The sequence below is a fragment of the Trichoplusia ni genome, chromosome 15 (genome assembly GCF_003590095.1).
Source record: "Trichoplusia ni isolate ovarian cell line Hi5 chromosome 15, tn1, whole genome shotgun sequence".
NCBI lineage: Eukaryota > Metazoa > Arthropoda > Insecta > Lepidoptera > Noctuidae > Trichoplusia > Trichoplusia ni.
Window position 1 is genome coordinate 4,974,729 of NC_039492.1, and position 22,837 is coordinate 4,997,565.

At 35.8% G+C, this 22,837-nt stretch overlaps 4 protein-coding genes across 6 annotated transcripts; 2 read left to right on the forward strand and 2 right to left on the reverse strand.

Moving 5' to 3' along the window:
* Positions 1-10: 10 nt before the first annotated feature.
* LOC113501006 (uricase) lies at positions 11-3,622 on the reverse strand. Its single transcript, XM_026881972.1, has 5 exons — positions 3,511-3,622; positions 2,828-3,336; positions 2,615-2,738; positions 2,223-2,409; positions 11-544 (listed from the first exon to the last, which is right to left on the reverse strand). The coding sequence occupies exons 1-5, from the start codon at positions 3,531-3,533 to the stop codon at positions 371-373; spliced, it is 1,017 nt and encodes a 338-aa protein (XP_026737773.1). The 5' UTR covers positions 3,534-3,622; the 3' UTR covers positions 11-370.
* Positions 3,623-5,866: 2,244 nt separating this feature from the next.
* On the forward strand, positions 5,867-18,631 carry LOC113501000 (MAGUK p55 subfamily member 6). Of its 2 annotated transcripts, XM_026881966.1 has the most exons (12): positions 5,867-6,047; positions 9,599-9,696; positions 10,623-10,772; positions 11,064-11,273; positions 11,787-12,017; positions 12,238-12,336; positions 12,483-12,641; positions 14,472-14,682; positions 15,013-15,183; positions 15,470-15,615; positions 16,448-16,522; positions 16,903-18,631. In XM_026881966.1, the coding sequence occupies exons 1-12, from the start codon at positions 5,963-5,965 to the stop codon at positions 17,077-17,079; spliced, it is 1,812 nt and encodes a 603-aa protein (XP_026737767.1). In that variant the 5' UTR covers positions 5,867-5,962; the 3' UTR covers positions 17,080-18,631. The 2 variants fall into 2 exon arrangements, with proteins under 2 accessions (XP_026737767.1, XP_026737768.1); XM_026881967.1 differs by lacking the exons at positions 5,867-6,047; positions 9,599-9,696; positions 10,623-10,772 and adding an exon at positions 10,271-10,603.
* Positions 18,328-22,580, reverse strand: LOC113501008 (tubulin polyglutamylase complex subunit 2). Of its 2 annotated transcripts, XM_026881976.1 has the most exons (6): positions 22,382-22,580; positions 19,639-19,806; positions 19,300-19,478; positions 18,987-19,160; positions 18,745-18,902; positions 18,328-18,398 (listed from the first exon to the last, which is right to left on the reverse strand). In XM_026881976.1, exons 1-6 carry the CDS (start codon positions 22,455-22,457, stop codon positions 18,374-18,376), a joined length of 780 nt encoding a protein of 259 aa, XP_026737777.1. In that variant the 5' UTR covers positions 22,458-22,580; the 3' UTR covers positions 18,328-18,373. The 2 variants fall into 2 exon arrangements, with proteins under 2 accessions (XP_026737777.1, XP_026737778.1); XM_026881977.1 differs by lacking the exon at positions 18,328-18,398 and having other exon boundaries at positions 18,682-18,902.
* On the forward strand, positions 20,192-22,193 carry LOC113501001 (tRNA-dihydrouridine(47) synthase [NAD(P)(+)]-like). Its single transcript, XM_026881968.1, has one exon. It carries the CDS (start codon positions 20,327-20,329, stop codon positions 22,127-22,129), a length of 1,803 nt encoding a protein of 600 aa, XP_026737769.1. The 5' UTR covers positions 20,192-20,326; the 3' UTR covers positions 22,130-22,193.
* Positions 22,581-22,837: the final 257 nt, after the last annotated feature.

Genomic DNA, 22,837 nt, shown 5'->3' on the forward strand with positions numbered 1-22,837 from the left:
AACAAAAAAGTAATACTTTAAAGTTTATTATTTAGCTTATTTATACTTATCAGATTATTTGTAACAATCTTATATGGTTAGAAATTGAATCGAAATTGTAGCCAACATTATGTTAGTACAGTCATTACTTGACTAGATTACATAACAATTAGATTAATTATCTATATTAAATTCATATGTATACAATTATATAACGTTATTTATATAAAATTATGAACTTACAATGGCGATATTAGCTAAAATGCTGAGCGAGTAATAAAGATGATTAAGGGGTGAATAACAGGAACGTCCCCTTGTTTACAACTAGGATAATGGGATAACGAATATAAAACTATGATGGCGTCGTACTACGAAGCGTAGCAGCGCGGTGTCACAAATGGCTCTTGGGTCTACGGCGTAGCTGCGCGTAGATGAGACCAGCGGGCTTGTCGATGGGCTGGTAGATCTGATGGCGGGGGTCGCCCTTCGTCACGTTCGCGGGGAACTTGGACATGTCGATATTGAGGTAGTGCTTGTTCGGCATCGTCATCTTGATCCATGTGATCTGAGGACAAAGATAAATACTCATCAGAATGGGGATTTTAAAAGACCAAACTATTTGCCTTAAAAATACGGCTTTTGTCATTCATATAGAATTGCTGTTAAACAATTTCTTTACAAAAAAAGAATCGACAACATTCGAATTCGTCATCAAATTTTCATAAACTTTTTCATTGTTTCTTTATATTTTATCAATAAGGTCGTAATTATCTTAATTAACAAAAAAAAAACAATCGTAAATAAACCCCGTCGGCCCCTAAGATTTAATTTAACTTGATAACTTGCGACCTTTGCCTCACGTGACTGTCGCTTCGAAAACAAACTAGTCCGATTGTGACGTACAACTGATATCATAATATTATACTTATTGTTACCAGAACACGAATACATATCACTACTGACTACCACTCGATACGCTTCCGCATGTCAACGGGAACTTAACGTAAATATGCCTAATCGGAACAAGGCCCTTTAAGTAGCACAGATAAAGCGCTAATGAGCTTACAACAAAAATTGTGAATGACAACTAAAATGTAGAGATAAGATATAAAAATTAAAAACGTAAAGAAAACCACGAAACTAAGTTCAACTTCAAGGTGTTCCTTATCAGGGACTTTTTACTATGAATTATGCCAGATAATTTCACGTAACTTTTTAATATGAACTAAAAAGGTCAGTACACAAAAAAGGCTACAATATTTCCCACGTTAAAGCTTTTGAGATACATCAGTGCTGCGGCAACACTGCGGGCTATTGACCGCGGAGCTAAACATAGCAGCTTGCAATATTAATACATGCATCACTCACTATATATTCGACGTACAAGGCACATGACACGATAAGGAAAGAGAGATTACAAAAGATTATTAAATCATACAAAAATATTAGACCTCATTACGTCCATTAGAAGTTAATTTCAACAAATAAAGCCCCTAATTAAGTATCATCTAAGAATTAAAAAAGTACCTTTCATTCTTAAAGCGCAAATGAAAAGAGTAGGTATGTTTATAACATAGTAATACGTTTTGCGATAAAGCAGTATTTAAAACAGCTGTTTAATTAACTGCCGATACAAACCAGCCGTGGGAAACTTTATTGATCTCCACAGCTGGTACATATATATAACTAGAAGTAATAAAATAGAAAGAACTGATACTAAAGGTTTTACAATTGCTAATGATTCTCATGATTATGTACGCACCCTTAACGCAAATGTTATCAATAGATCAATAGATATTTAGCGTACTACTTAGCGTAGGTATTTAGCGTAGTCTATAATACTCGTGTGCAAATATTTGCAACTAATTGAACTATTTTTAATGGGTTACAATTAACTGAATTAAACTAGTATTTTAATTTGTTTACTTAACTAATTGTATAAACATTATAGGATATGCTAGGTACGTTAATTAGTTGTTTTAAATTAATGCATTATATTTTTTGCACGTAATTCATTATAGTCAATTTTAAACTAACGAACACACTAATACAATTTATGTTAATTTTTTGGAGTCATGATTTCAGTTCCAAAACAGCGTAAAGGTTTAGCACTAAATTAAGACGAATTCACTTTTATAAGATCATATTGAATTTTCGCAAGTGATATTAATCGTAACTGCTTTCATTTTACTGAATATTTTTTTGTCTCGCACTGTTTTAATTCAGGAACACATGATACACACCTCTGGCACTTTTTCTAGCACAGTCTTCTCGGCCTGGTACAAGGTGTGTTGCACTGAAGGCGAGTACACGCCGACGTCGGGAGGGCCGGCGAACTTGTCCAAAATGGCGTCCTTGACCGTCAGCCAGGCGTTATCGAAGTCTGCCGACCGCATGTTGTCGTAAATCCATTCTGCTTCCACCACGGTACTGTGGGTGAAATGGCTAGTTAGTAATGATTGGAGAAAATGGATGAGAAAATTGCAAATGCAAAGGCAAGAAGTGGAAACAAGAATTGAAAATCTTTATGAATGTTCAAAGAAGATTTACGAAGTCTTGCATGAAAAAATGAATGGGTTAGTCAACAGCTGACAAATAAAAGGGAGATCGACAAAAATATGCAATAAGTACGAACCTGAATATTCTTTCAGCGGCATCTGAAAGTGTGGTGTATTCATCTTGAACGAAGTCAACGAAAGCTGACTGCGTTGTTTTCATGACACGAAGGCCACTTAATCCCGACTTCACGGTCACTGCCTCTGTTTAAATTGAGAATAAAGTTTTAATAAAATCACGAAGAAAAGCAAATACAAGTAAATGCCAGTTATAATAATTATGATCTACGTACCATGTCTAGCTTGCCGCACTTCGCACCATCTCGTTGCGGTGGGGGAAAATATGAAGGCGTGATTATGGGGAGTACCCGCCTGTAATCTCTCCCAAGGGTACTCCACTACTCTACACTTAGCCTCTACAACTTGCTTGTACATGTACAGGAAATGTCCCACAACAACTGCACCAAACTCTTCAGGAGTCTTCACTCCATGTTTCTTAGCTAACAAATACACTGTGTTCTTCTGGGAGTCCGTCGCTACTACATCTTTGTTGTCTCCAACGATGTATGCGCTTTCTGACTGTAGTTTTAATTCTGTGAATACTTCGAATTCTCTGATGGAATGATATTCCGCGTCTCGGTGCACGTGGAGGAGTTTGACTGAGCTCTTGCCGTAGCCGTGGTCGCTCAACTCGAACCGGCCGCCGGAGTCAGCCGAAGCTGTCAGGGCGGGCCCGGCATTGAAAGTGCTGCTGGCCACCGGAGTTTCCATGGCACTTGTGTTGGATGGTTTCGCGTAAATTCTGAAAAGAGTTTAGAATCAGGTTTAGTTATCCATGGTAGTACTTGAAAGGCTTTTAATTGCGTGGATTCGAAACAAAATAATTTAATTGTTTAGATGATTAAGAATATTTGAAAAAAAGGAACACAAAAAGCCTATCTAAACAAAAAATCGAAAAGAAAAGCACAATATTTACCTGTTGATGCTTGCCCACGGCATTGTGATTAAGCCAATTAATCAATAAAATCACTTAATTTTGAGTGAATGTAGGAAGCTGCGTCGCCGCATAGCCCAACGTACTGACTGTTCCGGCACAGATGCCGTCCACACTTATATGAGTAACCTCTGACCCTTCCTTATCGATGCCGAGCACGCGCCCGCTCAACTGCGATATTGTAACACTCATTAATTATCTGATGCCGGTCAGTGACGGAATAGACAACCAGGAATTTAGCACATGCTTAGACCACCATTTCTTCGAAATCACATCCATTTGTATATTTTAACACTGAATATATGATTCCTAGGTATAAATCGAAGTTCGAAATTAAGACTTCCTTCACGTGTAAATACTAAGATGTGGATCTAAACTGCTTTTTCCATTGAAGACATTTGTGCTAAATCCGGCCCTGGTCGCACTCTGGTGCCATTTATCAATTGTTTATACCTATAACATAGTACATACGCACGTAGGCAGTCTGTACGCACTCGCTTACTTTCCTTACTCACTCGGGACTTTAGACCTAGGTTTGACATTCTGGAAATCCATACCACATCGTTTTAATCTTTCAGGAAAATGTCTTGTATTCAAACAAACCGGAAAATCGTAGCAGACAAGACAGCGCCTATTTCGTCAATTTATCATCTCTGTAACACATCCGTATAAAATTGTTTCCATGTAAATAAAATAAAGATAAACCGCTTATTTTAGTGATAAACTACGTTCATTGCCGTATGACTGAAATACATATGTATTTAGTGATGATCTTACAGTTTGAGGGCGAAATACTGTGTCGTTAACTATTTTGTGCTTTAATCGCCTCTGTCGAAATACCGCCTAATTAAGATGTTATTGTTAGGTAGTTTTCAGCTGTTTACTAAGAATACTACAATATACAAGCAATTATCACGTTTATAAATTGTGTAGTACTAAATCTTTATAAAGTACTAGGTACCAAACATGGCGGTTCTCGACAGTCTGCTTAGCTTCGGGAAAAATAAGAGATGTGCCCGGCGATTAAAAAAATAAATTAGTAATTAACCTTAAACTCATTACGAATGTAAAATAATGTTCGGCTCTAACCACGAGTAAAATGTTTCCTGAACGAATTCTCTAAATTTGATTTTAGACTTAATGTAAGATAAAGAAGACTTAGATCTTACGATTTTTTTACATCATGCTTTAAAATAATGTTGTGGATTCAGTTAAGATAACAAATTGGCACGGGTGCGTATCTATTTGCCATTTTTTTTATTATTTCCTCATTATCTCTGCTAATAAATATGAAAGATAAATTTGACAAATATTGACGCGACTTAAACGAAATTTTATTGGAATGACGCAAAGTATGTTTTTACATACCCATGTCAAAATAAGAACAGGGTTAATAGGACATCGCGGATTCGTCAGTATCAATGTTTATATTTATTTGAACATTCTTTTCGTCAGAATTCATATCAGTATCTTACGATATTTCAATCAAGGTTGTTCCTCCCAGCTGTACTAAAGTGAATTTCTAATTTACAGGAAGCTTTATGGCACACGGCTTTTCCTACATGTTCTTAAAATAAGATAGACAGTAACATTTCAATGTACGCGAAGTATCCGATGTAAGTGGCCCCCAATTTTATAGTACGATCGTAATATTTTTATGTACCTTCTTTATGACTACATTTTCATAGTTTTAAATAAGACATCTTTACCTACACACGTTGTATGTAATAGCCAGATAAACTTTCCTTCTCAATAAATGCCTAAGAGTAATTTTATGAGCCGCGAGGATGCTATTTACAACGATTTCGTATAACTTCAATAAAGTATGAAGCCAACTTCCCTAATCTTTATTTTGGTCGCGCAATAAAAGTCTAAAACTGGAGTGTAGTGAGTGCTATTGTCGGTAGACATCGCGTGCGCTAGTAAACTTAGCCTGCTACTCAAAAAACTAAAGCGTATGTAAACATAGTCGCAACACTCGGCGCCAACGTAACACTTGTGAAAGAGCGTCGGCCTCCGAGAGAATAAATCTCCAATGATGTATGGATTTGATAATATCACATTAAATCTATCGCGTCTTTGTTTTGTGAACGATCGTGTTGGAGGAAGTGGCGACGGCTTATTCATGTTTAAAAGCGGGACGCGAAATGTCGTGGATGACATGGCAGCCGTTCCGTAGTCAGCGGGCGGGCGAGCGTAGAATGCAGGGCGGGCGGGTTTGCGCAAGCGCGGCGCGGCGGGCGGCGGCGCGCGGCGCCCGCGTGACGTGCCGCGCTCAGCTGACGCCGCGGCGGCCGCGTGACGCGTCGCCACCACGCATCGATCCCGCTCGCGTCGCTCGCGAATATCTGCCGGTGCCGGGTAATGCCGTTGTCCACCCGCTACTGAGCAACGTGTTATCCGTTCGCTTCGTGCAGTGTTTACCTAAATACCAATGATGGTGAGACGCAGCGGACGATACACTGTCAACTGGCGAGGATTTAAGGATTTCGCATTTGGGAATAAACCTCCTGACGAAGGTATGTTCGGTGCGTGAAAAGTCTGATTTGAATCGGTTGAAATCTGAATTTCATGGCATAACCTCAAAGAGGGTTATGAAGTGCATAATGTTTGAAACTACCACGAAAATTATTGCGCTGAAAATATTACAATGACAGCGCAAAATTAAGTTCAAGACGTGCTTCTTTGAGGTACTTTTACTTCCTGAGACTTGATTGTCGCTCTTAAAACGTTGCCATTTCCTACTTATCGTTGCGAAAAGGTCTTCATAATAAACTTCGAGTTTCCATCAAATCAGAATAAACATAATAAATGTCAGGATAAGTTTACTCAGCTACCTGGCACATACCCATATAACCGACTCAGATTAATAGTCTAGCGTCTAGCTGTTCCACTAAATTCATAATCGTAAAACACAAATGTACTAGATTATTATGCCTGCCTTTACCTACTAAATTATGTAATAAAGCAACTATCTAAAGCACTTTTTCCCCTAACCGAATATTTAAAACAAAAAAATATTGACTGTAAAGTACTTCTTGCTACGTACACCAACGCCTGCTTTTCAAATATGGAACCATTGGTTTAATAAGTATGATACAAATCTTTTGTTTTTGGTGTCCCTAATACAATGACGTAATCATTTTGTGAATTCCTTTCGAAAACAAACATTAACGCTGAATCAAAACATTTACTTTTGTTATTAAATCAATGTATTCGGTTTGTGACTTACATTTAAAATTAACGATCAAGAATAAATTTAGTTTGGCACGCTAATATTGAGTACCATACCTCTATTATGCCAGCGCAAATCAAATTGTCGTTATTCAGCCAGAAATAAACGTAAAGGTTACTTTCAAAATCCTAGCAAAAAAATTAAACATCTACTTTTTTCTTTTCATTGTAGTTTCACACCAAGAATAAATATAAGACTACTTGATATTAAAGTTTAACTTCCTGTAGCCAGTACCTGTAAGTGGATCATCTCTCCGGGTAACCCAACCCTACTTATTTCTGCTCGAATGGTTTATAAACCCCGGAGTGGACCGCTTACATAAATGCAGTATCCACCTACATTGGACCGCAAACTTATCTACGTCCTTAACAGATAGTAATTTGTATCACCCTGAATTTTGTTTTCGCATTTAATTTTAATGAGTCACAGTCACATGATTATTTTATTAATATTCAAATGTGGAACACAAATTTTATCATGAATGTTTTTAAAACAAAACATGATTTCTTATAATTACCAGTTATGACTTCCAGGGGTATATAGTAGATACTGGCTGGTTTAAAAAAGTTAACTGCGTGCTACGGAAATCCAAATTTTATATTTTAACATCGCAAAGCTTTTCATGAGTGAGACGTGGGCGTCACTCATTCTGCCGCGGCCGTCATGAAACTATCAGCAGACAATTTGATTTTACTTTGAGCTCAAATAGCCTCAAACTAACTTGGGCTTATTATAGTTGGGAAGAATTAACACAGTTTTAAGTGTCTTGACGTAGTTCATTGGCTCTTTCGCCCTTTATAACATCCGCCGACGGTTCGTTGCGCAGTTTCAAGGTCCAGTGCTGCGGGACACTACATTTATTTATAGATCAAAGCATCTCTTACTATTTACTCCCTTGGCCTCCGCATCATATGGCCGAACCCTCTTAGATAACACTACGAAAACAAACACCTTTTCATTTTCAAATTTAAAACATGACACATTTCTAGGTTCTTTTTTCAGTAGGTTTTCACACGATACATTTTTTCACGTCAAGCGAATATTAATTATGCATGTAGATAATTAGACTACATGGTTGCGTGATATCCGTCAATTGCAACAGCATAACAATTGTTTTTCGTGATTAGCTAACATGCCATATGAGTGGATAATATTTATTTTACCGAATGGCTTCGTAGCTCAACGGCTATTTAAAGTCAAATTCATACGTTGTACATGATGATGACATTCCTTCGCCATCCGTCTTACGCACTACGTTAAGAATGTTACACCACGAAAAGTTACAATATCGAGGTACATGACGCAGCAGATTTTATTGGCTCTTGGTTTTTGGTTGATGGGTTTGGCCTAATGTCCAAGCCTAAAGCTAATCTTTAAATACTGGCCACTCTTACAATCGGTAAACACGAAAGATTGCGTTGAAAGATGCTTCTACGATTGGAAACCTAACAGACAACCGTCAAGGTCGAAAAACTCAACAAAATAAACAGGAAAATAATCTAATCAATTATTCAAACGCCTCTGACGAAACTGGTGCTTTGGTCACAGTAGTAGTATTATATTTTGGTGATCATATTCCTTCTTATATTTTAGTAACCTGCACCAGTGCCCTAATTCTGCTATTTACAATGGCCGATGAGTGAATGGCAATTGGATTAAATTCGTACTATTCGTATTATTCTAAGCATTTCTAACACAACAATTTCAGTACAGGGCGAAACACTGACGGTCAATAAAATGCATTTTATAACTATTGTGTTGGCAAAATACTTAGACAATAGGAATACTTTTAAATTTAATGTAATTGCCATTCATCGGCCATTGCAAAGCCTTACTTTGACATTTCAGTAGCTCAATTTTATTAATTTAGATAAAGAATACGAAACTTAAAGCATACAGGAGTTTATTAGCTGTCGTGAAATCGAGCTAGCTTTTAATGCTAGACGGTAATTAGTCAAACTGAAAGCATTAGTTAATGCGGCAAATGTTGGCGCCAGACGTCCTAGTAAAATACTTACTTATTTCGGCGCATTTTCGTGGAAACCGAACTAAACTCATCGACCTAATTTACATTGCTTTTTTTTTAATTCGTCTTACCTAAACTTGCCATTAATTTTGTAAGGAAATATTTAGGTAGTACTCAGAAGCAATGTAAAAACAAATCCGAGATCTTTTTAATACTACTTTAAGTATTTAAAGACGCATATGTAAACATATCACATTCATCCATAACCTAATTAAAATTGAATTAAATTAAATTAAATATTCTTTATTTCAGGAAATTAAAACCCATAACATGCATAACAAAAACATTGTGACTTAGACTATGAGAAACTAATATAAACTTTAAAATAAAATAAAATAACAATATTAAAATAAAACTTAATCTAAATGAAATTAAAAATCCTATAAATCTTTAATCTCTCTTTTTAGAAAGACGTTATGGAAAACAGAGTATACCTTATAAAATTAATATGTATACCTTAAAAAATCATATAGACATAAATCAAGATATATTCTTCCTACTAATATAACGTTTAAAAAACAACGCCTTTTTTGTAGGTAATATATTTTCATTACGGGAAAAACGACAAAGGAAACTGACATTCCTGTTCACATGTTATTGATAAAATAAATGCTACCGTGACCTTTTCGTATTGATATAGGTATAGCAACCCACACATTCGCTTTATAAAAATCAATGCGTAACAAATAGAAAGACATTTCGGTATGTGTGCTATGTCACCGTTATGATATCGATACACTGGTTATACTTTTTTCCGATATTAAATTATGATTAAGGTTACTCTTATAAAATTGAGTATTTTATTTTAGAAAAGGAGGAACAAAAGCCTGAAGAGGACCTAAACAATCATGAAGTTATATTTTTAAGGGGTATCGTCGAAAGTCCGGATTTTGCAAGAAAATGTGAGGTAACTATTACTTATCAGATAACTTGTTCGTCTAATTATTAAATAAGTTTTAGTTTTTGGTGTCTATTTAAAAACTTTAAATAGACACCAAAAACTAAAACTTATTTCTGATCAACTTATAAGTATTTTAATGTTAAATTGGATAGATTCATTATACCTACTGCTAAACACTTCGAGGAAAACCGATACTCTTTCGAGAACTTACCCATATTTGAATCGACAGAGAAAAATCAATTATCCCCGGGCTACAAACAAATCCAGATTTTAACAAATCCAGAGCTTTGAATGAAGTCGAGCTATAAAAATGCTTTATTTTTTAGTTTTAGCGGTGGTACTTTGATGACACCAGCATTACAGTATAATATTTATATTACTTGCTATAAAAAAATAATATGAAATGATGTTTTAAAATTATTCTGTTTCAAAAAACACGCTCTCTAATAATTTCCGAACAAAGAGCGGTTCAGTTGTTTTTGAACTGACAGACACAGAGTTTACTGACTGAGTGACACAGCGGTATGGCATCTAAAAAATATTTACTGGATTTTAAACACTATTGGATTACAATAAGAATCACAATTGAATGTGGATGTTAATAATAACTGTCAAAACCCGCAGTTGGAAAACAAGTTCTCGTGAAATCGTGCGAGTGTACGCTCGGGGTGTGTTCATTTGTTACAACAAAAACAGACTTAATATAAATGTAGCTGTTTTCTGCTACTTGACCCAGTATTAGCTAGTAAATAAATTATTAAGTCTGCATTGGTAATAAAACGTGGTGTATGCGCGGCAATATTGTAGTTTTCATTCATCAATATTTAACGACAACAAGTGCCACGCCTATAGATGCTCGGGGCTCGTATTTTGGAGTGTCAACAGTCGATCCTGGGTTCTATTTTAATTACTGGTGAGTGTTGTTATTGCAGTCTATCGACTCGGAGGAGGACTTGATCGTAAAACCAGTCTCGTTGGGCAACGTAAACATAATACGTTCGTTAAGCGAGTACCGTGGCAACAACATACGGACTATTGAACAAGCCGAACTCGCTATTATTGTGTCCAGGGCACACTTTAAGGTAGGTACGGCCCATCCAATATTAGCCAGCCTTCAGAGACGTGTTTACAAAGTAACGCAAACATTACTGCAAGCTTTGTTTGTGTAACCATCAGTTCTTTCACCAATGTCCATGATAAAGCATTTGTTGTTTAACAAGCTATGATTGACTTTAATAGAGTACATTTTGGATGTAAACAGTTGCCATAGATACAAATATGAGTCTATCTAATAGTTTATTGCAAATTTACAAAAAAAATATTACAAGACGAAACAAATTACAATCCTAACTAAATCCTAACATGTTTTACAGGCTTTAATAGATGCTCATGATCAAATAGGTGCAATTTGGGTTGACAGAGGATCTGGTATTGATGAAAAGCCTCCAGAACCAGACTTAGAGACTAGCAAAGAGTCTGCTGAAGGCACGGAAGCCAGTACTGACGAAAACGGAGACATGCCAGTTGAGACTGTTAAAGTAGTAGGGCTAAGGAAAGTGCCTGGACAGCCTTTAGGATTAACTGTAAGTATGATGTGATTAGTGATATAACCTTATTACATGTAGTAATTTGCACAAAGTAAAATTGTGCATTTCAGTACAGTTGTTCTTGAAACTAAATTAATATGGAATTTTATGCAAATCAAATTACACTGTAGCTTGTTAACAACGCCAGCATTATTAATTCAAACAAAAAAGAAACTTAAATGTAATAAAAATGTTTCAAAATATTAATACAAAGGTCTAAATTTAAATATTTGCAATTAGAAAAAGTTAATAATCATGAACACTCCAATTTAGAACAACAGTATTAAAATTATTCAAGATACAATGTAAACTACTTAGACCTTATTAGAACTTTTTTTTATCCATGCAACCAGCACATAGCATAAAGCTAGAAAGTTAAACTTCTTAACATAATGCTTTAATCTCTGCATGCAGTATTTGAGATATTATATGACCTGTTTAATATAACCTCTATACATTTGGTTCTAAATCTATGCAAAAAGCATTTAAACCTTTGTACTTTTAACACAGGTAACTACAGATGAGCATGGGCAGCTCATAGTAGCTAGGATATTAGCGGGAAGTGCTGCTGCGAAGCAAGCATTAGTCTCTGTAGGAGATGTATTGCTGGAGGTTGATGGAACCCATATAGACTCTGAAGACCAGCTCAAGGAAGCCGTAGCCAAGCCCAATGATAGAATCACACTTAAAGTGGGACCTAACCTTAAGGAGAAATCTGCTCAGTTAACAAATAAGTTAAGTGTAAGTATTTTATTATTACTAGTTGTTAGCTTTATTTTATTATGTTACAGCTGTTTAAATAATACTAGAGTCTCAATAACAATGTGTGATTCTACTAATTTATTATAGTTAATTTCCTTGAGAATTTCATCTGCGCTTCTCAGACAGATACAGTTTTTATATTATTTATATACTTTATAATGTCTAATATACTTACTTTATGATTAATTATCTATTCCAGTGCTACATGAGAGCATTATTTGACTATGATCCAAAAGAAGACACATTACTGCCATGCAAGGAGATTGGTCTAGAGTTTAAGAGGGGAGATATCTTACAGGTAAATACCTATAACTTTTTGTATGCAGGTATGGCATGTCATTATCTTTGCTGGATCTGGAAGATTTCATGAATGAAATTATTACCAACGATAAATGTGTATATTTCATATTTGGATTTGCTTGAGTTTTCTTATATTTTTTTTAGGTATCAGATAGAAAAGACCCTAATTGGTGGCAAGCAAGCCATGTTGAGAACCCTGATGTTGTCGGATTGATTCCATCACCGGAGTTAGAAGAGAGGCGCAAGGCCTATGTGCCACCTGAAGCTGATTTCGTGCACAAAATCAGTATTTGTGGTGCTCGGGTAAGTATTTATTTTGTCTCAATTACAGAACTTGCTTTCTCTGTTAGGTAATCAGTCTTAAACACTTGGTCATCAGTGACCAAGAGATAATACTTTTCTTTTTTCTCTCATGGATGACCAAGAAATAATATTTTTTACTTTTATCCTGAATTTTATTTAAAGTTTATTAAAAGCTATTACTAAAAAATATTACGACACAATTAAATCAAATGACTTCTGTGAACTGTGGACCATACACATTGTACCGAAAATAATGTTTCGCATCAGCACAAATTGTATGAATATACATTCTATATAACTTTCATTGTCAATTTATGAATCAACAAATTCTCACGAACATTTTACATCAGCAATTTTCATGCGATTGTTGTGATACACAGACGTGTTGTATAACAATCTTTTGTTCCTGTATTAAACGATATAACGGAACTATGAGTCACTATTATTTAGAAGCCAATATTGTCTAGACATAGCATTACGTACAGTCATCAACATAGATCCATACACAGTATCAGATTTACAAGGATCCTGAATACAATCAATACATTTAATACATTACATTAACATAAACTTTGGTCTAGAGAACAAAGTAGCATAAATACTACATCTTCACTATAAGCTGAACATCAATCCTTACTAATATTATAAATGTGAAAGTAACTGTCTGTCTGTCTGTCTGTCTGTTACGCTTTCACGTCTAAACCACTGAACTGTTTTTAATGAAATTTGATTTGAGTTGACCTTGAGAAAGAAAATAGGATAGTTTTTATGCCGAACTTTTGAAGAGTCCTCTTGGAAACGCGATATAACTGACCTCTTCGCGGGCGAAGCCGCTGGTGAAAATATATATCAGTTTGTAAATCTACCTTTGTTCGACTTTTTTTTGATGATTGTACCTATTCTAAGGCGTAGGTATACTAAAGCCTTGAAGATATCGATCGAAACCATGTTATAATTCTTATAAGGAATCTTTGCCCACAATTGTACCCACGCGGTATATTTGCCACCAATCTGGTATTGCACTTAAATCCTACGCGCAAGCTAACTGTAAATACCTGTTTAAAAAGTGTCAATTATGGGTATAATTGGGTATTTAACAAAAAAATATAGGTTCCCAAAACTATTGGATACGGGATTTCAACTCACTGTGAGTTGAATCCTCGTGTGATGTCACTTGTGACTACTCTTTCGTCTTTCGTTTTTTTTTTTAATTTACTGAACTGTCTATAAAATAAATATTGTCGGACACATGCCACTGTTCTTAATTCTACTTACTTTAATAACTCTATGTGTGCCTATGTCTAGTCTAATTAACTTTTACTTAGAATATTCGTAACAGTTCCTGTTGTAGACATTGACCGCGTTAACGTTTCACTGGTTTCGCTTGTTTAGTCATTAGAATGAATGTAATTATACAAATATTATTAGGTAACACGTAATTATGACTTTATTGTGGGTTCAGATCAAGAAACAAGAAATATTTAATTTTCATAGATCTAAATGATTTCTGGCAAATTTAAGCTATGATCTGACTTATTATAAGAATTTAATAATATGTCATGTACACATGTACATGACATATTATGTCATGACACATGACGTCGGCATTTCTTCGCGGAGTAGTTAACCTAGGAAATAAATCATAGTATCCAGTGAGGCAGTGAACTCATCATCATCGCCCTAGCCTTTTCCCAACTATGTTGGGATCGGCTACCAGTCCGTGAACTCAATGAATTCACACGGTGAACTCAAAATAATAAAAAGTCATGTAGTAGTGACGATATAAATATTTTACCTAATATTTAATGTCTTTTTCTTTCGATAAAACAGATATCAAAAAAGAAAAAGAAGTTTGTCTACGAGTCTCGTTCAAGCGTGACGCTAGAGGGCGCTGAGCTGGCTCTGTACGAGGAGGTGGCTCGCACGCCACCCTTCCTGCGTCGTGTGCTAGCACTAGTGGGGACCCGCGGCGTCGGCCGCCGGACCATCAAGAACCGTATGATACAAGAACACCCAGACCGTTTCGGGGCTGTTGTGCCGCGTGAGTATTTACTATTCGATTTCTACGTTTACTAAATATAAAATATGTCAATGTACATAAGATCAGAATAGAAAAATGTTATGATTTTAACAATATTGAAGCCATCTGCAAAGAGTTCTCTCCTAGCCGCGCCCCCCCCTTATGCAATTTCAAATCGATGAGGAGCTGCATAACTTTTAAGTTAAATTCAAAATTACGTTATGATATTAAAGACACCATAAACGCATTTCAAATATATTTTATTCGACTTCTACTTGTGCAAAGCTAATTAAACACATAAGTTACATCTGTGACCCTTACACCTTACATTAGTATACCTATACCCCACAGACACGTCCCGCCCCCCTCGCCCTATGGAGGAGAACGGCCAGTCCTACTGGTTCGTGTCGCGCGAGGAGATGGAGCGCGACGCTCACGCCGGACGCTTCCTGGAGTACGGCGAGCACAACGGACACCTGTACGGGACGCATCTGGACTCCATCCGCGGCGTTATGAAGGAAGGTGAGGGTTAATAAGGTTTTAGGTACAATAGAAATGGATAAAGTGCTTGGAAGTTCAGGAGAGGAGATGAAAGTAAGTGGATGGAGTATGTACTCTAGAGTACATACATGCATGTGAATTTGCAGAACAAAATAGGAAATACGTTCATTAAACTGCCTGATGAAAAAAAAATTATTTTGAAAATTTGGTCTGGTTAGAATTTAAATGCCAAAAATAGCGTGGTGAAAATCACTAAAAATAGAAAAATATGATATTGTTATAGTAATTTTTGTATAAATTATTTCAGGTAAAATGTGCATCTTGGACTGCGCACCGCAATCTCTGAAACTGCTGCACAACAGCGGCGAATTCTTGCCATTCGTAGTGATGATCGGAGCACCGGGGATCGAACAGCTGAGGAACCTCACATATGCATCCAATCGTAACTTAACGGTAATATTTCTATTATAATACATTTTTTTCTATTACTATGGTACAAATTAGATGAATGTCTAAATTGAAGTAGACTTACCACGAAAATACGAAGTTTTCATGTGCATTCAACTCTATGTAGACTTTGTTTTCATGGTAAATCGTTATTAGAATTAGTATTTTTGCTATGAAACAATTTTTTTTTAGTTATTTTTGTTCTCAAAATATTCCCTCATTATATCATAATTACAGAGCTCAGTAAGCTAGCAAAAGCTCAAGTATAAACTGCATATCAGTGTTAAAATCTATTCAATTAACATCTATTCCAAAGAAATAAGACTGACTATCGTAAATCCTCTATATATGGTATGCTGCACGAGTGCCTAAAGTCCGACTGTTGGTGATGTGGAAGCGTGATGGCTATATAGCGCCACCTTAGATTATATACCTATCTAAGAGCGCCACGCTGCCATAAGCGGCGCTCGCTTAAACAACCGCAAAATTCTTACATTACGAAGTTACTTGTTATATTTTTGTTTTTATTCTTATATGCGGTATTTGACTAATAAAATAAATAAAAAATTAAATTAAAATTTGATCTCGCAAACAATACAAGTTGTTTAGTGAGTTAAAATCAATTCACTTTCTACTGACAAATGACGTCACTAGCCGTCACATACATAATTACGTTACAACATCTTTGATCCATCAATATGCATCGTAACTTGGTTATTTTTTAAATTATCTTATGAACTTAAGATTTAATTAGTCAAATACCGTATTATTAGTATAGTATTCATAGAGCATGCCCCTTTCGTATGTCCCGCGCCTGGCTGTGGCATGTGTTCTGTAGTTCGACCGGCAGAGCTCCATCCGCTACAGTTCGCGGCGCGCGCGCACCCTCGAGTCACTTGCGTCGCTCTATGAGGTTTGTATTGTTATACCATTATTTGCCATGTTCTTAAGTATTAGAAATTGTTTTTTCATAAATTTAGTGTTTGCTCTAGTTCCTGTAGGCATGAATTAGTGACAGTGTTGATATTTGCCCCGTGAAATGTGTTTGAGTATTTTTTTACTTTCGGCCTTTTGATACATGTTGAACTATTTTATTTTATTTAGGAATAAAACAGCAAGGACTATGATTGGAAAAATCATAAGTTATTTTTCTTTATAACGTTTTATAAACTACGAATCAAACCTTCGATTAAAATCTAGATCAAAAGTGTTTTTTACGTAACATTATATCTTACAATTTTGTAGCGATTCTTTAGATTTTATTTCACTAATAAACCACTTAACAATCCACAGGAGGAAGACATGAAACAAACATTAGAAGACAGCGCCCGTATTCAGCGACAGCATGAAAAGTACATTGACCTCGTCATCACGAACAACAACACCGACACCACTTACTCCAAGATCATGGACGCGTTGCACTCCCTCTCCACCGACCACCAGTGGGTCCCAGTCAGCTGGATTTACTAGCATACAGCCAACACACCCCGCTAAAGCGTAATTCGCTTACAGCAACGCCAGCGCCACTATAATATTCATAATACAAGCGTCTTCCCGCACTGATATAGAATTTAGCAAGTATTCTACATATCTAAGCTTTTCACACAAAGGTAAAATATACCTGAGAAAGAAAAGTACGATATACAGAAGTATTTTAATAATAGAATTAAAATCATTTGCCTTTTATCATTTACATCACTATTGGATAAAGCATTTAACGCCTAATGATCGCTCGAATCCGATTTAATAATTTTGTACCTTATATAAGACATCACACGGTTGAATTTAAATTTTATATATCGAATATTAATTAAGACTTGAATGTGAAGTGCGGGCGTAACGTGTAGTGGAATATGTTGAAACGATGTGCCACGTGATCTTGGAACCGAGGTCGCAATTTATATAAAAAGGCATTCCAGTTACTGTAAAGGTTTCGCTACCATCGGTATTCCTTGGTTGACAAATCCCTGGGATTTATAAAAAAAAATGATCACATGAAGTTCTTTCTTTCAATTTTACTTTTTATTCTAGATTTAAGTTTGGCACTTGAAATCGGACAGTATTGTTTGTTTTACGGTTCATAATATTCCCACCTAAGTATTGAGTAAACTCGAATTATTGTGCAGCTATATGGCCTAAATTGTAAGTATTAATAATGTGTACGACCTCAAATCAGCGACATTGAACACATCTCGCTTAGGTAGTATTGTTTATTTAGGGTACATAGATGCGTTCGTTTATACCACTGCCGATAAAAAAATATTAAAATATAATAATTATACTTATGTTCAATTATTTTAGTATTAAAAAACTACATCACATGAATCAAATCACAGAAAGTAATGTATTTTATTATGCAATAAATTTTACAGATTCTGTTGCTATTTTTTTACAAACAGACTTTTATATTCACTAGTGAAATTGTAGTAAAGTAGTTTTATTATTAAGAAAACACGAAATCTGCATAAGTTTATACAACAAATCGATTTAGTATGACTTAGTTTTTAAGAATGTATTATATATACACAACTCGTCACTTGTAATAAGAACTCTGGGAGGTTTACTTACGCAGTGCGTGAATTATGATAGAAAATAAGTTCTACGATACGATGACTCAAAATATAATTGGCGGCAATTTACTAACAGTTGTCATTTTGCTGTCATTATTGATCATAATATTCATTACAGTTAACGCCGCGCGTGAATTCTTGTTGAATAACACCTCGGGGTTCTTTTTACCTGCGCCAGGGTGTACTTTTTCAAGTTAGGATGTGTATGTTTGTATATTTCTGTGAAGTAAAACAAGACATAACTGGTACAGAAGTGTAAGTTAGTGTTATGTTAGTGTCGATGGCATGATCTTGCTTTCTGTATCGTATCACTTATTTAAGCTACATTTAATTTACATTGTGAACCTAGCTTGTACTTCATTATGAATCTCACATTCCGTCCATTTTATTTCGTTGTTTAGCTATAAATTTTATTGTGTCAAGATTTATTCAATATACATTATGTAACTACATCGCTTCTTTTTATTTAAATGCTTACATATTTCAATAAAATTGCTGTGCATGATATTTAAATATTTTATTAGTTCTCTGTTTTCTACTCTATACCACTTTTAACCAGACTTACTGGTTATTTTGACGCGAGGCATTTTTATGATGGCGTACGGAAGTCTTGAAAATGTTTGGATCAATATGATTTAATCCTGTTTCACTTGAGACTGTTATTAAGTTGGTTTCGATGTCCGACTTTTCCAATAAATGAGGCGCAAGCAAAAGAAACAGTTGCTGCAACAAACAGAAAATCAGTCTCAAAACAATTTGTAATATCGAGTAGCCAGACTACAATAAACTAAAGTAAACATCCCTTACTTCAGCCCAAGGTATAAGTGGTAGATTAGCAAAAGCCGCCTGCCACCCCGGAAGACCTAAATGTACGAGTGCCATTCTAAAATAATGCGTGAAAGAGTCTGAGAGCCAGCCCCAAGCGCCTTCACGTGTCGCTAGCCATACTGACCAAGATCCGCCTGTATATATCAAACAAATCTGAAACAGTGATAAAAAATATTAATAATACCTATTCATAAATAGTTACCACCCGAATAAAAAAGAACACATAGCATCCTTGAATCATTCTTGAATATGGGCGAAAGTACCTACATTATTATATCATATGAAACAATACCTTCCCAATAGTCCTGCAAGTGTCCAATTCAAATACTTTGCTCTTAGTATTTAAGACCGGCCGAGGCCCAGTTTGCTGCCTTGTGAGCGAGAAATCCAGTAAATCTTTCAAGGCTGGTGAGAGATACAATTCGTTCAAAGAATTAACGCGAATGGATCCCACAGGTAAGATTTCATCAGCTGTAAATCAAAGGGTAAGTATGTACATCGTAAACATGGTTTGGCGTTCTTTTATAAAACTATGAAACATATTCCGCAGAGGCTTAAGATGTCAATATGATGAACAATCTTAATTAAGATTGGCCATTACGAAGTACTTAATTAGGTACTTCGTTCCTACCTGAATACTTATAATGCCACGTGAGCTGGAAACCATCACTCGAAGCGTAAAAGTTTCGAAGATCTTCTGGCAGCACTGCAGAATGCCTCTGCTCCCATGTAGAAATTGCTACACGATCACAAGGAGGCCTACGTTCTACGCTGACATTGCATATTCGAGGATCTGACTCTGAAACAGTTAAAATATGACCGCACGGATAGCAGAGTGGTTGAGGTCATCACGTTTGGCGTGCGGTCACCACGGTGCGCAACGTGTCGCGGGTTCGATCCCCACGTGGGACAAGCGTTTGGTGTGATCCACTAATGCTTGCTCTGGGTCTTTGTGCATGTGAATTGTATGATTGTAAAACCTCCCCGTGACACAAGTATTAAATTCCTTAAGGCGGGAGTCGTATTAAGAATTATTAGATTCATTTGTATAGAAAATGCACGTAAAACTAGGTATTAGGGTTTAACATCATCTCAGTAAACGTTAATTCTTGTCTTTACTTCACTTTAATTAAAACTATTTTCAAATGGTTTATGTTGCCAGATAATTCCGACAAGTAATGGGATTTAATGTCAAAGTCAGTCTCCAGTCTCAGTGACATATGTCAAATACATGTGAATTTAACCTACAAAAGTAGATTCAAATCAATTCATATTTTCTTATCGTAACTTATTGAAATAATATTTATTACTTTAATGAAATGACGAAATCAATGGCTGGTGTTTGCGCTATAAAAGAGGAGTTCGTTATACAGCGTCCTGTTAAGAATAACAGCGACGAGGTTAATTCTACCTCTAAAAGGAAATTGGACGATAACAGCGAAAATGATAATAATCTGGACAGTAAAAAACCTAAAACTGACGACAACGAAGAAAGTGATTTAAATAAAAATAAAAAGAGAGGCCAAAATAAAGCCAGACCAAAAACTTACAGAGATAGCAAAGAGAGTAAACCATGTCCATCTATTGTGAGTATTGAGTCACCGGAAAGTGCACAACCATGCCAGTATAATAACTGTAAATATATACACAATCCACTTGATTATTTGAAATCTAAACCTAAAGACTTAGGTGAAACATGCCATTTGTATATTACTCGTGGAAGATGCCCTAGAGGCATTTCATGCCGTTTTGGATCAAGTCACATCACTGAAGAGGGTTATAATAAGGTAGATTTAGAAAAATGGAATCAATGGAAAGATGACACAAAAAATACTATACAACCAGCTTTACAAACTGCTCTCCAAAAAAGGAAATATGATTTTAATTTTTCTGAAAAATTAATCAAACATATGGACCAGAGGAAGAAACCCAGTAAAAAGGAATCTACAGACAGTGTTGAAGATGCCAAAGACCCTGCACCAGATACGGACACAGCTAAACCTCACAACAGTGGTGCTATCACAGATGAAGACCTGATTAAATTGTTGCCTAGGGAAAAGAAGACAATAGACTGGAGAGATAAACTGTATTTGAGTCCTTTAACTACTGTAGGGAACTTGCCCTTCAGAAGAATATGTAAAGAATATGGTGTAGATATAACCTGTGGAGAAATGGCCTTATGTGAATCCTTATTGAAAGGCATGAAACAAGAATGGGCTCTAGTCAAACGACATGAATCAGAGACAATATTTGGTGCACAAATATGTGGCAACAACATCTATGTAGTCACTAAAGTAGCACAACTACTGCAAGAGAATACAGAACTGGATTTTATTGACTTAAACTTAGGATGTCCCATTGACTTAATTTACAAAAAGGGTGGTGGTTGTGGCATGATGCATAGACTCAATACTCTGGAACAATCCGTTAGGTGTGCTTCTAAATTATTGAGTATTCCTTTTACAGTAAAAATGAGGACAGGTGTCTACCAAGATAAAAAGATAACTCACACCATTATACCAAAAATGTCCGAATGGGGAGCATCACTAGTAACAGTACATGGAAGATCAAGAGAAGCACGATATACTAGGTCTTCTGACTGGGAATACATTGAAACATGTGCAAAGGCAGCAGCACCTTGCCCAGTTTATGGCAATGGTGATATTCTCAGCTATGAAGATTATGTAGAAAGAAGAAAGATTGCTCCCACAGTACAAGGAGTTATGATTGGAAGAGGAGCTCTTATAAAACCATGGATTTTTACTGAAATAAAAGAACAACGAGTTTGGGACATAAGAAGCAGTGAAAGATTTGACATACTAAAGAAATATACAAATTACGGGTTAGAGCACTGGGGCTCTGATGTGCAAGGTGTTGAGAACACCCGCAGATTCTTACTTGAATGGCTATCCTTCTTATATAGATATGTCCCTGTTGGATTACTGGAACAACCACCTCAAAAGATTAACGAAAGACCACCACCTTACTTTGGTAGAGATGACTTGGAAACATTGATGGCTTCAGGAAATTGTGCTGATTGGATTAAAATTAGCGAAATGTTACTAGGACCTGTACCTGATGGATTTAATTTCCTACCAAAACACAAAGCAAACTCATATTAGATAGCTTTAGGTCGTGTTTTGTTTTACTATTAAGTATTTTAAAAAATAAATATGTATTTGTTTACTCAGTATTATCTTATTTCATGAAATGGTGAAACTTCTGTTGCCTGAAACAGATGGAAACATCCTGTCACCTACATATTTAAAACACTTCACTGCCGGTAATCTTTTCTACTCATTACAGTACATTACAAGCAGATTATAATATTTCTGATGTAAAGTACCTAAACCTAAAACAAGTAAAGTACTAACCTAAGAGCTTGGTAACCCCCAAAGTTATATTTTCGTAGAAAGAATCCTCGGACACTAAATCAACGCAGAAACTCATTTTAGGAATGACACAGTTACTTATAAAATTTATGAAGTTCAATTTAACATCACATTACGAATTATGTAAAATAATTTACGTGTAAGAAAATAATAACTATGTAACCGTTGCCATAACAATCGACTGCTTACATTTGGATGTCAAACAATGGTAGACTTCAGTACTATCAGCGAACAGCTGTCTTCGCCCCTTTTTTCTTGATTTCCGGAGTGAAGAAACGCTAAATAACGATTTCCACCAACTATAAATATCCTGCCCCCTTCTTTTGCTTGCGCCAGTCACGGGATCTCAAGACTATCTGATTTACGAAGAGCCAGTATTTTTCAGGGACCGGTAGGAATTACTGTATCGTCGTGTACCTAAAGGTGTGCATCATAACT